This window comes from Sinohyriopsis cumingii, unplaced genomic scaffold, assembly GCF_028554795.1.
Source record: "Sinohyriopsis cumingii isolate HCF-2022 unplaced genomic scaffold, ASM2855479v2 utg002349l, whole genome shotgun sequence".
Taxonomy (NCBI): Eukaryota; Metazoa; Mollusca; class Bivalvia; order Unionida; family Unionidae; genus Sinohyriopsis; species Sinohyriopsis cumingii.
Window position 1 is genome coordinate 41,897 of NW_028316190.1, and position 16,195 is coordinate 58,091.

The window sequence follows — 16,195 nt, forward strand, 5'->3', positions numbered from 1 at the left end:
TAATTCGTCCTTTACTCAGATCGGAACTAGGGTCCACGGATAACAGCATTGATCACCTGGCCTGCACGTACCAATACGCACATCTCCACATAAAAAATGGAAATCTCCGTGGATTTGCGAGTAGCATAACTACTCTAATGTTGATACAGTAATTAACTCTCATCTAAATACGCAGTTACTCCGAATTTCTCTGACAGAAATCAAGGCATAGGGGCTATTATAGAAAGATACATTACAATTCATTAGTTTATTATCATAAGCATTTACATACTTATAAAAATATTACAAATAGTGCATGGTTACCAAATGTTGTAGGTACATCTTCAAACATAAATGCAATACACAAATCGTCAGGAGCAGAAAAGGAAAGAATAGACAAATTTAAACAATCTATGAAGAAATTACTTTAGAAATAATAATCTATCTCTAATTTTAAACGCATCCTAAGCAAATTTCTCCAGTTAACATATTTTCTTATTTCAATGTACTTGTGCATGGATGGTTTCTTCGAGAAGTACTTTCGAATGAGATTTCCCATGCAAGCTAGTATACACGGGGTATACTAGAGGACGAAAATAAATTCTCTAATCTGTATATACTATTCTTTCTCCATATACAATTTCACTTTGTGCTAACACGCATCCTCAGTAGAATATGGGGATAGCACTTTCCGTTGTTGCTACCAAGCGGGAAAACTCGTCAACTTCTAACTTCATCTTTGCCCCATTAAGCCTCTGACAAAAATATTTCAGTTTTACCTACCTACCTACCTACCCACCTACTTACCTATTTACCAACCTACCTACCTACCCATTCACTATCCACCCACCTCACCCAGTATATATATCTATATGTCTGTCTGTCTGTCTATCTAGCTATCTATCGATCCATCCATCCATCCATCCATCCATCGATACTGAAAACATTCCTTGTCGATGAAGATATCAACAGATTGTGAATTATAGGTGTCCATTAGGAAGGTCATCTGAAATAAATTAAATTGCTTATAAAATACATACCGAGATTACGATTTACCTTGTAATGATAACTATAATAATTAAAATTGGACATGACTTACTTTTCTTTTGCTTATAAACAGTGGTGTAGTGCTAAATAAATAAGTGAGAGAACGCACGTTACTCAGTTGAGGACAATAACTAGCGCAAAAAGTAAGGGAACGTGCAAAAAGTAAGGGAACGCCGTTTCCACGCGTTCACACAGTACTTTTCCCCTGGTTGTAACCCTCTCTTATTTGTAACAATTACTGATTTCCTAATAAAGTAAAGAAACAAATAATTGGCATTCAGTTCAACGAGGGAAAAAGTGGTGCTGAATGAGTATTGAAAAGATTATATCAATATTTGTTTTCACATTCTTCAGGTCACTGCAGTTTTACAAAGAGTTTTCAGATCACCGGACAGTTTTTGTCAAATATGAGACGTTGTATTTTAACAGCCGGATTTGTAGTGTCGATAGCGCCAGCAAGTTGGGTTTTGGCCGCTTCGGAAACCCCAGTCGTTCTCGACAATCAAGCCTTGAGGGTTAGCTGCTGCTGAAGCACTCGTTGTTTTCCGATAACCGGAAACAATACCCACATGACCACCCGTTGCTATGACATCACCCTTCACGGGGCTGTTGCATCTTTCCCAACAGCGGGAGGTGCCCAAGTACCACGAATTCGGATTGGCCCATTCTTCTGCTCCAATCGGTGTATAATACCAAAACCATCTTGAAAATAAAAAGAAAAAAGCTAGAAATCAATTTTTCTTAAATAATGGTCCAATTGGCTATATAATGAATTGCGAGGTAGTCAGTGGAATGGTTCCCCAACCCACTGCTACCTATATACGAATAATAATAATAATAATAATAATAATAATAACAGAAAATAAACTAGATGTATAGCCAACAATACCAACAAGTTTTAAAAGGTTTACCACTGTTTTGTGTAATTACGCTAAATCAGTTCAGTTAAGTTTAAAGCCCATGATGTGAATATTAGCTATTTAGGAATGTACAGCTCGGGTTGCCTAGTGGTTAACGTTTCCGCCTCGCGGGTTCGAACCCCGGCCGGGTCGTACCAAAGACTTCTAAAAATGGTACTAACAGCTGCCTCGCTTGGCGCTTAACATTAAGAGGTTAGTGTTATGATTGGTTGGACTAGTGTAGGAATAATGTGACTGAGTGGGACATCATGCTACATGTCTGCGGCATGATGCCTCAGTGCTCGACATAACTATAAACTGCCACAATGCAGACATCGTAGCGATATGACTGAAAAATTGTTAAAGCTACGTTAAAAATCCAACAAACACACACACACAGAAAGAGAGAGAGGAATGTTCCTGCCTTCGTGCATATTCTCATATTTTGGTCATTTAAAATATATAGGCCTGTCATTTTTGTGATTACTCATACATGGACTATATTCACAGATCTCATATTACCTCGTTATACAATAGTATCTACCTGACTCAATTTTTAATTCAAAAGCAATCACGCAAAGTTTATATGGTCTAATAACTTTTAATTGTCTCAGTTTAAAACAAACAACAATAGAGGATTCCTTATGTTCATGTTTTTGCATTCGACTATATTTATTTGCTAACTTGTAGCTTTATGTTTGTCAACCATTTTTCCTCAAGTTGTTCATGCCTTTAACCGTTGCTGGAATGTAATGAGATTCATCTCTGATATCCGCGGAAGAACGTTGTGTTCTTCGTCTCCTTGGGCAAGACAGATAAATAAAAGTGTCACGGTGAAGAGTTTGAGAACAGAGATGGCAAATAAAAACGAATTTTTGTCAAACAGCACTTGTACAGAGCGCATCAAACTGTGAATATCTTAGACACATATCTCAGATCTATGATTGCACTGGATGATAGGAATTCAGTTTAAATACTTACCATTTGGCTTGTAAGTTCAAGCCTTGTCTTGGAATCACAAAATACTGAGTCTGAGTTTGAGACTGAGTTTCAGCCAGTCAGAAACAGAACTTTCAAAGTAACTTCATTTGTGATTGGTGAACAAAAAACGATATCAGGCTGAAACCCAGGGCTGTATGATTTCCACACCAGATTCTACCTTGCTCGCAGTTAGACCGCGTAATATAGGGGTAAATGTTAGTATTTGCTCAACAAAACAAGAAAAGAGAAAGCCTACCTGTTTGGGGCGGGGCAAGTCTCCTCCTTTAGAACATCTGCAACAAAAATGTTGCATTTGTTGGTGTTTGTTCCAGTCACGTGACTACTGGAATACAACCACTTCCGACTTGACATGTACGACCGGGCTCTGTTACCAATTCTCTCCCCAGACGATGAAGCCTGGCACACCTGAAAATGATTTTGGAATATTATGTACCTACATGTAGGTAATTTTCCTAAGAAATTTTCATAGCACGCTTGGATAAAGTCTTTTTAATAAATTATAGAACGTTATGCACAAGTAAATTGTCGGTCATTACAGACAACACATTTTCATTCGTGTTTGTTTAAAAAATGACATGTAGAATAGTTTTAAAACTGAATCTAGCTATTTTCAAACGTCCGGCATATCTCAAACACTTTACCAGTAATACTCACCAGACAAATACAAAGGGCCACGAAAAGGCTCAAGATAAGTTTCTTGTGACACATGGCTGACAGTCAATTGATCTCTGTGACTACAACGTTCTTTATATCTGTATTTATAACAGTGGGCGAAATAAAATCATCCTTGTTTAAGACCTATTTATACTTGTCTTAGTGCCAACAGGAGGAAACGATCTTTTCAGAGAGTTTTGTTTACAGTTATATTACTTATTGAATTCGACCTTGCTATGACCTATACGTTTTGTGTTTAGTACATTGTTTTACTTATACAGTATAGCTCGTCAGCGATCTTTGGAGAGGATTGTACTCTTGCGCTCCCTATTCTCAGTGTAGCGACATGCCTTAAATAGCGGTAATTGGAAGCATGTCAGTATCTCGTACTTTCGCATCCATTGCTGCAGTAGTAGATAAGTGATTATCAGCACGTGCACACGACTTCCTGGTTCTTAATAGCAGACGAATTCATCTGTAGAGAAGGTTGTTTTAAAAATGCAAACTGTATACGCTTACTGCTTAAAATCTTTGTATTGTCCATTCCATACTCCCTCCACTAAATCACATGGATTGTTCATCATAATAATACCCCTTACACAAGTCTCACTTTCTCATCTCTGCTTTTTGTAGTGACTGCATCAACTGTACTCTACTTTTATGTGTCACGTATTTAGGCTCTAACAAAAAGTAACACAGGAAAGAGTCGAAACAACAAGCTTTGAAAACATTTAACAAATTATTTATTTCCCTGGAAAAATAATGTAAACATAAAAAATAAGTACTTACGGTTTTAAGAAACAAATCCAAAAGTAATCAAAGAATAATCCACGAACAAATGTTAGAAGTCCTAGTAATGAAATGTTCTAATGAACTCAAGCTAGAGCCCGACGAAGAATGCAAGATGGAAGGCGATGACGTATGATGTATCCTATACTGTGTTCAAGTCTACATATCCTTGTAGAAACAGAAGAAATATCACTCCGGTTTTCGAAATCCGAATACAATTTTTAAGAAATGTCTTTGTTCAAGACTTCTGCATGAGCACAAAAATATTTCCAGAGAAACGAATTAATCTTTTAGAATCCAAATAATCTGAAGAAAAATTAACATATAACTCGAAAACTGGCTGCAACAGAAGGAAACTACTTTTGTAAACAAGACTTCTACTCAATTGTCTTCTGGCAGAAACGTATTTCAGCCTAATAGAAGCCCTTCTAAAACTCACACTGACACAACTTCTAAAGATCGAGCTTATGATAAGCTTGATTTGAGATCATTGTCTCTTCCTACATGTGCCTATTGCAAGAAAAAAGGACTCGTTATTTATGATTGCTACAAAATGAAAAATAGGCATCAGAATCAAGACAGTCCTATTCCAAATGCCCTTATTTCTAAGTGGTCAAGGTCATGGTCATGTATTGAAAGCAATACATTTGTTGGGTCTAATAAACTCCAGTCTGACTTTATTATGGAGAATTATGAACCATTCATATCGAAAGGTTCTATATCACCCTTGGGTGATTCGGGCAAGCTTATCCCTATTAAATTTTAAGGGACACAGGAGCTTCTCAGAGTCGTTTATTGTCAGGTACTTTGCCTTTTTCTGAGAAGTCTTCTTCTAACGAGAGTGTTCTTATTCAGGTAGTAGAGTGCAGCTTTGTTAATGTTCCTCTCCACTGTGTAAATTTGTCATCAGACTTAGTCTCAGGACCCGTGACTGTCGGCACAGTGTCTATTTTACCCTTTGAGGGCAATCATTTATTACTAGGAAACGACCGTGCTGGAGACAAGGTTGTGGTTAATACACTTGTAACTGACAAACCTTGCTTGGCTCAGAAAGTCAATCCAATTGAAAAGGAATACCCTGATTTATTCCCAGCTTATGCAGTTACCAGAGCTATGGCAAAGAAAGCTCTTGAGAATGATGTTGATAAGGACGTATTCCTTTAGCTGACACGTGTATTGGTCAGGCTTTTGATGAGGTCACGCTCACTCTTTGTTTGGAGCAATCAGAAGGTATTAATCACTTTGATCCTCTTTTTAACTACTCATTCTCTTTATTCTAATCAGGGTGACAAACGATAATCAGTTCTCGTCGAACAGTAAAGAGATCCTGAGAAGGGCCATTAGTGAAACTGAAGTTCCTGTCTGTTATTTCATAAAAAATGTCCCCGACCTTAATTCAAAATTAGTAACAGTCACGTCAACAAGTTTTTTTTATAAATTTATTTTTTATCGAGTTCCTAGTAAACAGAACTACATTATTTTGACATAATTAAATTAAAAAATAAAAGATTTCAAAACTTAAAACAATTAAATCAGATGTAAATTAAATCAAATATACATAACACATGACCCACATATAGTTTGATAACTGTGCCATGCTGCTTATGATAAGTTTTCTAATCTCTGCACGCCATAAATTATATGCATTTCATGTGTATTCTGTTACACCATTTCTGTATTCAGTCCTACTTTCCATTTATTACATGTTTCTGATAAATACTTCTGTTATCTATACAAAGGTTTGAATTAAGAACTTACAAATAACTCGAAATATTGCTTATCTCTTTAAAATACTGCAATTTCATCTGTTGACTTACAAATGAATGTGGTCCAAAAACAAATGCCGGGGTGGGTGAATGGGGCTTAAACAGCAGTTTATAGACATTGATTGCTTTATTATACCGAGAAATATAAGCTAAGTACCTTTTTATATGACACAGCGAGATAGCCAACGGGGATTGTGACTTGGGAAGGTATCGCACACACGTGCAATCCTGAGATAACGAATCCGACGCTCTACTAACTAAGCAACCGTGTCCACCCCACCCATCCACCCCACCGCAATAAAGGAAAAATTGAAATTGTGGGTACCTAATTGATATAGGGGTGGCACGTATCTCAGGTAAATTGAATTCAGAAAAATTATTTTTAGCATTTTTCATAAGGCCACCGCTAAAGTTAAAAAAATAGATAGCTATACAATCTTTAATTTATTCATTAATTGGTATCGTTCATTTTTTGAATTCTTTTTTGCGTGGGGTGGGTGTGAGGGGTAGTAGCATAGTTTTATTAGCTTTGTGTACTATTAACACTAAATTCGAATTTATTATCATGATTTATCGCAGATTTCTTTATTAGTCTTCTTACGTGCATTTCACAAGTATACTTATCATTAATGTCAGCATGACCTTGTTTTGTGTTTTGCGCAGTCATGGCAGTGTTTATTACTCACGTATTTCCTTTCGCTAACAATGAACTTTTCAAGTTTGCATACGATGCATCAGTTTCATCATACTTCAATCACTCGAATTCCGACAGTTTACAGTTGCAAATATTTACAAAATACTCAGAGGTGTATTGAAACTGACATTGTGTGAGTTTCAACACGTTCGTTTGTTTGTTAAAATAATCACATGAGCCAATGGTTGCTGGAGATAAATATAAAAGTTGCTGTTATGACTGTTCACGGTGTACTATCGGTGGATGTAAATGCTCGGGATAGCCTGAAGAAGAAACGAAGAAAGGAAGAATCCGTGGGTTATCTTTGTTATTAAATAAATTAAATAAATACTGTTGAATATGAAATGGATATCTGAATGAAGTGCAACTACTACAGATACATGCTTCCTGTAACTCTAATAGCATTATAAGTGCCTGAAGTATTTGATGAATACTTGACCTAATAATCAAACTGTTTTCAATGTACCTCCCAAAGTTGTATATTTTTAGTGTTACTTCTAGTATTATTATCAGAGACAGCTTCAGCAAAATCCTACGCTCTTCGTACTATTTTTAAAAGGTCTTGAATTCAAGAAAGATTTGCAGTTAATAGAATTTTAACTTATGAAATATTTATTTCGGATGGCCACTTAATACGCCAAGAGTAAACATAATTAAACGATTAGTCGTATGATTTATGCACAAACGATGGAGTAATATGTGACACTTGGCACTCAAACGGGAATTAACATTACGTCGTGGGTTAATAATGGAAGAAACATGGGAATTGATTCAAATGTCCGTAGGTTTAATATGAAGGGAACACTATAGCCTCAAACGGGAATTTAACACCGAGACTATGAAGTTACTATTGCATACATTGTTTGATGTGGTTAGCTTCAGTACTGTAACTAACATTACACTGTAGGTTCTATAGTGTCCCCAGCATGTAAAACATTGGTTCAGAGGATGTATCAACTCTGACAGGAATTTGACCTATGGCGTATACTCTGGCCTCATTGGGAATATTAAGTCGTGGGGTGTAGGTGATAGGCTGTTTTCCATGTTAAGGTATTTTTGCCTTGTATAGGAAATGTAGCCGCTTAATAGCCCGCCCAGCAAACTTAAATGACCTTTCTTCGGGATATACCTGCATGAAATCGATAGGAATATGAGTCATTTACTCAAAAATCGTGAGCATATCATTCGTCATGTCTCTAATTTGCTGACAGACGAGACAAAAGTACGTCATTGCTGAAATTTGATCTGGATCTGGCCATTGGCATTCCTAGTCCCGTGACTACACAACTCTCGCAACATACATGTCAACGATATCAGAGGTCATACAGTCACGTGACATCGACAATAAACAAACTTCCAAACTTGCTGTACATAGAATCTGGACAACTTATGTAGAAGTCACTTAATGTTTGCAAATAAATAAAATGTACTCTTAATTCTCAACATATTTATTCTCAGAACAATGACCAGAAACCTGTAGGTATCGCAGCAGGGTGGAGAAAACCATTTTCAAGAAGTACCGAGCACGTGTCAGCGATGTGTTTCTTGGTGTCACGTGACTACTACATTGACATGGCTCTCTGCGTTGTGAATCTGGTTTTCTTCAAATTGGTGCATCATTTACAGATTTTCGGTCGTTGTTTCCAGAATAAATATTACGAGTTTGCTTTTCATTTTTCTATAAAAATTACGTGACTTTCATTTATATGTTTGATTTGTTTCCCTACAGCAGTACTAGAAATAGTAGTTAGTGATCCATTATTCAGAACTGGCTACAAGGTTCATTAATAATCATTGATCGATTGAGCTATTGACAACACGCTACAATGTTTAATAGTAGCCATTCATGCATCGGTCGATGTTATTGACAACACGCTATAAGGTTTGATAGTCGTCAGTGATCAATCGATTGATGTTATTGACAACACGCTACATGTCAAGTATCAATCAAATATGCTTATGATAAACATCTGTGTGCTTATTTTGTTGGGTAACGAAATCGAGGAAGAGAGTGGGAGAGAAAGAATAAAGTGTGAGAGAATATCATCACATACATACATACATACATACATACATACATACATAGGTTGGTAAGAGAGCGGTAATGTATCCCATCATTACAATATTTTTCAGAGGACAAGTTGTGTGCTAGAACTAGTAAAATGGATGGTATAATGTTCCCATTTAACTACTTCTCGCTCCCTCCACCTGCCTCCTAACTTCTCTTCACGACACGATCTTTTAAAGGGTATTTTTTATATAGCCTCCTTTTCCTCGAAAAATGATTCATCATGAATGCAAATGAAAGAATCGGACCGTTCTAAACCCATCAGGGACACTTAGCACATCTCGGCATGAGTCGTGACATTGATTTCACTACAATGCCCAGATTTGTATCAATATCTTATAGATAATGTGATAAAATTAGATAACGAAAACATTCACATTAAACGACGTATTTTGAATGGGGTTGGAGAGGGTGGGTGGAGTTAACTTCGTATATGTGTGTATACTGGTATATAGTTATGTCATTATTAGTTCGTCTTTAGGCCTTGAGGTACATGTATATCCTTTCCTACTATTCTAGATACATTATGAGGTCATCATCCCAGATGTTTAATACAAAGTCCACACCAAAGTGTTAATCTTCACTTATAGGATGGAGACAAGATTAGAAAATTAACAGTTCTCCTCTTTGTTGAAAGCACGGCCATCGGACTTGCATAGTAAAACCTTTACAAAATGTAAGAAGTTCGTGAAATTTCGTCATTTTATTCTCTAGGTATAAACAAGCTAACTTGTAAATTGGACATAAATACGATATGTCCAGTACATCAAATTTGAAATGAATTATATTAAAAAAAGATTTACTTACCACTAAGCAGTCAGCTAATTTCGTAAATTGTTACTGGCAATTAGAATACGAGGCGATGAAATTTTCATGACCTAACTTGTGTTTGTTATCTCCAGTAGGATGACGGCCTCGTTCGATGCCGTGAATGACTTGGTCTTTACCAGTATATACATTGACAACCACTGAAGTCGGTATACTGCATAATCTCCATGACCGTGTTGACTGGTTAGAATAGAAGATCTTCGACAATACTTTCACAACATTTTTTCAGTGTGTAATACGTTCGGTACTGTCAAATAGGGTCATGTACAAAAATAACCGAATTTTAGCTTCAGTCGAATGAGGGATCACTTCAAAATATCTGAATATAACAAATACCCTATTAGTTCAATACATACATGAAAATTTAGAAAGCCGATGAAGCTAGAAACACAAGCCTCATTGCAGAGAGAGCCAGGAGGAAGGCGAAACAAAAACAGCCTCAACTAGCATCGACGTTCACCTGCAGCAAGTGCAACAGAGACTGTCACTCTAGGGTCGGACTCTTCAGCCACTCGCGAATGTAGAGATAGGACACACAACCGGAAGATACACCATCGTCACCCGAAGATGGACGAATGCCGAGAGACATGAACATTTAAATTACTATCGAACATGACTTGGTACCGTTTTGGGCACCATGGCCTCGGTTTCACAAAAAGTCTTCGAATACCACCTCAAATTAAGATTTCGTAGCATCTGTCATTATTAAGAATTGTATTAGCGGCAAAGATCAAATTAACTTAAGTACAGAAATCAAATCCTTCGTTCAAAGCTGTAGAATTTGGATTGCTTGCATTCTTAAAAAAGGGTAGAAAATTCCTAAAATTTGACGAAAGTTTTAACTTGTACATGAAGATAAAACAAAATCTTATTAATGCCATTATGTATATTGTAATTGTTTTTAATCCTCGATGTGTGCTGCATGTACTGTAAAACAATAAAGTCATCGATAGGTGGCAACCTGGTTATTCTTGGAGATTTCAACTTTCACTTTGACTGTCCCGGAAACCCAAATACATCAAAACTCATAGATTCCATTCATGTTTTCAACCTGAAACAGTCAGTTAACCAACCCACCCATAAACATGGTCACATTTTAGACTGGATTCTTCATAGACCTGATGATAACATTCTACGGTCCTCCCTGGTATCCCATGACCTTGCATCAGATCACCTCTGCATTATATGCCATCTTGACGTATCAGTCCCTAACCCTCCACCTTTATCTGCTACTAAGAGAAACCTCCGTAGGATAAATAGAACCAAACTAATGCACGATATGCAAGCTAACTTAACAACTTGCTTACCTCCTACTGCAGAACAACTCGATAACTGCCTGCGTTCATTGCTTGACAAACATGCGCCAGCTACCAAGTGCTGAGTATCAATTCAAAAGTGTTCTCCATGGTATAGCAGTGTGATGGTAAAAATTCGCACTCCTAAAAGAGACCGCCGTAAAGCTGAGAGGCTTTGGCTTTCCACCAGACTCACTATTCATAAGCAAATCTATGAAGCCGCTAAGAAGAATGTCACAAATATAGTCCATGCAGCGAAATCAGCCCACTACACGACTAAGATCATGGAAAGTTCAAGCTGCAAAGAGCTCTTCGAGATTACTAGCAAGCTAATGTCAAGGAACAAATCTACACCACTTCCAGCTACCTTCTCTCCAGTCAACCTTCCGGATATGCCTGCAAATTTCTTCCGTGACAAAGTACAAACCATTAGAGATAAGCTTGACGCCACAATTTCAATTGACTCGTCGTCACCATACAGTTGGGATACAGAATTTCGTACGTACAATCCTGATGAAGAGTACACCAAAGTCATGTGAACTTGGTCCAATTCCAACATCACTGCTGCTTAAGTGCTTAGATCCAGTATTGCCTTCACTAACTGATGTTATTAATACCTCTCTCTCATCCGGGGAATTCCCATCATTTTTCAAAAATTGCTATTGTAAAGCCTCTGCTGAAGAAACCAACACTAGACCATAACGATTTAAAGAACTACCGCCCAGTTTCTAATCTCCCATTCATATCAAAAATCTTAGAAAAGGTCGTTCTATCCCAACTTGTATCTCATCTAAATTCAAACAGTCTTTTTAGCAATGTACAATCTGCTTATCGCCCTTACCACAGTACTGAAACTACTCTTCTAAATGTAGTTAATGCTATTCTCTCTGCGCTGGATAGCGGAAAGATTACAGTCCTCACCCTCCTTGATTTGTATGCAGCATTTGAAACAATAGACCATGATATATTACTTCACCGTCTCCAGCATGTATTTGGCATTCATGATACAACCTTACTGTGGTTCAAGTCCTACTTGGTCAACAGGACACAAATTGTATCTGCAAATGGAATACACTCCAGCCCAGTTGAGCTATGTTGACGTGTTCCACAAGGGTCTGTTCTTGGATCTGTTCTCTTCATTCTGTACACTCAGTCGCTCTCAAGTGTCATAGATCATCATCCAGTGTCTCACCAAATGTACACTGATGACACCCAAATATACAAATCTAGCCACCCAACTGAAGTTGATGCTACCATCCAAAGTGTGGAGAGGTGCATTTCTGATGTGAAATCATGGATGACATGTAACAAGCTGCAGATGAATGATGATAAAACTGAGGCAATTCTGATCACAACACAAAGACTTTTTCATTCACATCCTCTACCTCAAACAATAAATATCAGCAACACCAACATTAAATTCACACAATCAGTACGAAACCTAGGTGTTACTCTGGACAGTACTCTCACATTGCACCAACATGTCATGAACATATGCAAGGCTGCATATCTTGAGCTGAGACACATCGGCTCAATTCGCAAATATCTTTCAGTTGATACCACTAAAACACGTGTGTGTTCATTAGTACTTTCAGGACTGGACTATTGTAACTCAATTCTGTCTGGTTTATCTCAATCTCTGCTCCAGAAACTTCAAAAAGTTCAAAACACACCTGTCCAACATACTTATCCGACCTCACCCGTGTGTACACACCAGCAAGATACTTATGCTCCTCCTCTGACAATCGTATACTCATTATTCCCACTATGAAAACAAAGTCATATGGAAAGCGTTCTTTTGCATACCAGGGCCCAGCAATGTGGAATGAATTGCCCACTGAACACAAAGACACAAAGACTCAGTCATCACATTCAAGAGGGCTCTCAAAACTCACTTATTTCGACTGCAAGAACAAACTTAAAGACCTAATAATGCTTCCTACCTTAAATATTCTCAGCATGTTTTTTAATGTTTTCTAATTTCACGGTGTTTGTTTTTGTAATGATATCATTATATGTTTTTATCTTATACGTGTTGTCTAATGTTGTAAAGCTCTTAGACCTTCAAAAGATTAGGCTCTATACAAAGTCCTCATTGTTATTATTATTATTATTATTATTTTATTATTATCATTATTATTATTATTATTATCAAATTATACCTTTGAACACATATTGAAAATATTTATATAAGGAAGAACATTTGAGACGTTAAGTGTAACTGGGACCTTGTTGAAACGGTACTACAGACAGTACCTCCTGTCGGTAATATGCTGAAGAATACAAATATATGACTGAAAGGTTTTCTTCCAATGTTATTTATTTTTCCTATTTACTAGAGTATATAAAAATGTCCAAAGGAATGTGTTTGCTGAAATTCAGATCCTCACGTAGTACACAGTCGTTTTCTATCAAATCGGTCAAATAAACGTTCCCGCTTCGTATGCATAACTTCCCTTAATCTTCGGAAACCCAGCGCGAGTGATGTCAGAGGCGGAAGACTGGCAGCAGCGCGTGACTGCAGATGTAGAAGTTGATGTCGGATGCACGTTAGTTTTAAGAGGGAAAAAAATACCAACATGCTGTGTTGCATAAAACCGAAGGAACATAAGTGTAATGGGGTCTGGAACTCGTTCTTTTCCTAATTCCTTGGCATTGCACTAATCTGAAATAGCACTATATATCAGTATAAGTCATTATAATAAACATTTTAAATTACTATAACAAAATCAGTTTCTACATTATATGTGTGTGACCGCTCCCGTGGTCTAGTGGTTAGTGATTCCGCCTCGGATGCGGGAGCTCGTGGGTTCGATCCCTGGCCGATTCATACCAAAAACTTGCAAAAATGGTACTAACATCTGCCTCGCTTGGCGCTCAGCATTAAGAGGTTAGTGTTAGGACTGGTCGGCCTGGTGTCAGGATAATATGACTTGGTGGGACATCATGCTATATGTATGTGGCATGATGCTCCAGTGCTAGACATCACTATAAACTGCCACATTGCAGACATTGTAGCAATATGACTGAAAAATTGTTATAGCTATGTTAAAACTCCAAATCACACTCACACACACATGATACGTGTTACTACCTTAGGATATGCGTGTGTACATGGGAAGAGATGCACTTATTGCTGTTACAATACAGGACTGGACTGGGATAACTTTATCGTGTAGTCTTCTTAGCAAGTGCCATATACACAACACAAATCGTATATAGTACAAGTATCTATATTACCTTCATGACTGAGTTCTACAGTATTTATTGTAGTGCACACATGTACATAATACATATACCCTGATATTTTTTAAATCTTTGATTATTTGATGGGTAACAATCTTATTTTTTCTCGATGTATGTGATATTAAATTTATATGACTGTCATCGCCGAGTCTGGGGACAGGTTAACACCAAGATCCACTTCCTGACAATAGATATTCTCAGCATGCCTGAGCTAAGAGAAACCACAAAGCACCTATGAAAGAAGTAATTGAAGAAAGAATGATTCATAAATAGGTTCTACTACAATATCAAAATAACAGTAACAGGTCAAATGAATGTCCCATTTTATGAGGCTGCCTGTTTTTGAAAACCAGATTTATAAAATAATGCCACACGCAGTTATTGAATATTAAAAAGCTGGGTTAATTGCCTGCTCTTGAACAGAAAACAAGTATCAAAAAATGTATTTTACAAAAATGGGATGAACGAGTTTAAAAGAAACTTTGAACATAAAAATACCAAAAGAAGTATTTAAAAATGTTAAAATGCCGCCGCGAGTTTGTAAACACGCGACCTTTCGTTTGGAAGCCGGGTTGCACGTCCTAGGAGAGGAATGATAAAAAAGGTTTCAACGTAAAATATTAAAGTAAAACTTAGAATTTAAAATGGAATTTAAAATGGATTGGATGAGCGAGATTAAATTAAAGTTGAACATCAAAATACAAACAAGCACAAAATATCTGGTAGTATCGAACTTGCGATCACTTGTTTGGTAAGCCGAACTCGCAAAACGAAAGACAAAATGTGGGTGTTTATAAATAAGATAGCATCTTTGGACAGACCACATACAATGAAAGTTGGCCTTTTTTGCTGGCAGAAGTGTTGGTTATCTCTTTAGCAGGTTTTATTGCATAAGCACAAGAATGTATAATGGAGAATATGATGTTACTGTTTAAGGCACTTAACAGGGCGTATCACATGAACTCAATATTGCACATGACGAACACTACTTCTCAGTCCCTCCAAAAAAGAAAATAGACATGCACAGAGATATATAACACGTCTATGCACAGACACAATTTTAAAAGCAAAATTTTACACACTATCTGACAAAGAACGTGCAATATACTTAAATGTTATCCTAAACTAACCTTGAATTATATCACCTACACGCATATTAGCAATTGCAATGAATATCCGCCACACTACTGTTTACATTCCCCACCCACATATATTATTTTGTAGAACTAAAAATAAAACTAAACTTGTATTTTTGAAATATAAATTGAAATATGTCTTTCGAAAAAAAAACGATAGTATCAACTCCTGTTCATAAGTACGCTGATATTAATATCGTCTTTCACAACAGTTCTCAGCTGATGAGCCGGTTTCCGAGCTGTCAAAATCTAGAGCATCGTTTGACAACGTCTCAAACCGGTATGGCTGAAATTTTGAGGAACGAGAATGTCTGTCCATACCTGAAATAGGTTTATTACCAAAATGACTAAATTCAGGAATAAAAAAGTACACAACAAGGCTGACTAGCAATTGTTTCAGCTGTCCCGTCTCTGACGTCACACAGTCCCATGACTAGGAAGCTTATTGATCTTCGAAACAGTTGAAAGATCTCGTATACTTCAGTCATTTTTCAGACACCTACAATAATACGGTTGGTTCTATGCATAAGAGACGTATTTAATCACATTTTTAATGTTGAATATTAACAGAAGAGCAAACTTTTTCAAACCCTTTAAAGAAGTTGAAGTAATTTTACAACCATCCATTAAGAAAATGACAAATGTATCACCATTTTTTTAAACCACGACTCTATTCCCAAAATGTACATGTGGTTTTCTTTCACGTATTGCCAAAACAATATACAATACAACAATATGCATGAACACGTTTCAATGCCCTGTGTTAAGAATTATATATTAGTTACTGTGAGC

At 36.9% G+C, this 16,195-nt stretch overlaps 2 protein-coding genes across 2 annotated transcripts in view; both read right to left on the bottom strand.

The window, feature by feature from the left end:
* Nucleotides 1-232: 232 nt before the first annotated feature.
* Nucleotides 233-3,758, bottom strand: LOC149770784 (uncharacterized). Its single transcript, XM_089949121.1, has 3 exons — nucleotides 3,582-3,758; nucleotides 3,163-3,332; nucleotides 233-1,728 (listed from the first exon to the last, which is right to left on the bottom strand). The coding sequence occupies exons 1-3, from the start codon at nucleotides 3,633-3,635 to the stop codon at nucleotides 1,449-1,451; spliced, it is 504 nt and encodes a 167-aa protein (XP_089805247.1). The 5' UTR covers nucleotides 3,636-3,758; the 3' UTR covers nucleotides 233-1,448.
* LOC149770785 (uncharacterized) overlaps nucleotides 233-16,195 on the bottom strand; it is an 80,946-nt gene continuing 64,983 nt past the window's right edge. Inside the window, exon 4 of the mRNA XM_089949124.1 lies at nucleotides 233-758. The gene's annotated coding sequence lies outside the window, so the exon portion shown is untranslated. The remainder of the gene's footprint in view (nucleotides 759-16,195) is intronic.

Excerpts from the sequence above, each read along its gene's own strand:
- LOC149770784 (XM_089949121.1), bottom strand. The coding sequence starts at position 3,635 with ATGTGTCACAAGAAACTTATCTTGAGCCTTTTCGTGGCCCTTTGTATT. Across the intron at positions 3,333-3,581 it reads TGGCCCTTTGTATTTGTCTG|GTGTGCCAGGCTTCATCGTC; the intron begins GTGAGTATTACT and ends AATCATTTTCAG. Across the intron at positions 1,729-3,162 it reads ACTTGCCCCGCCCCAAACAG|ATGGTTTTGGTATTATACAC; the intron begins GTAGGCTTTCTC and ends TTTATTTTCAAG.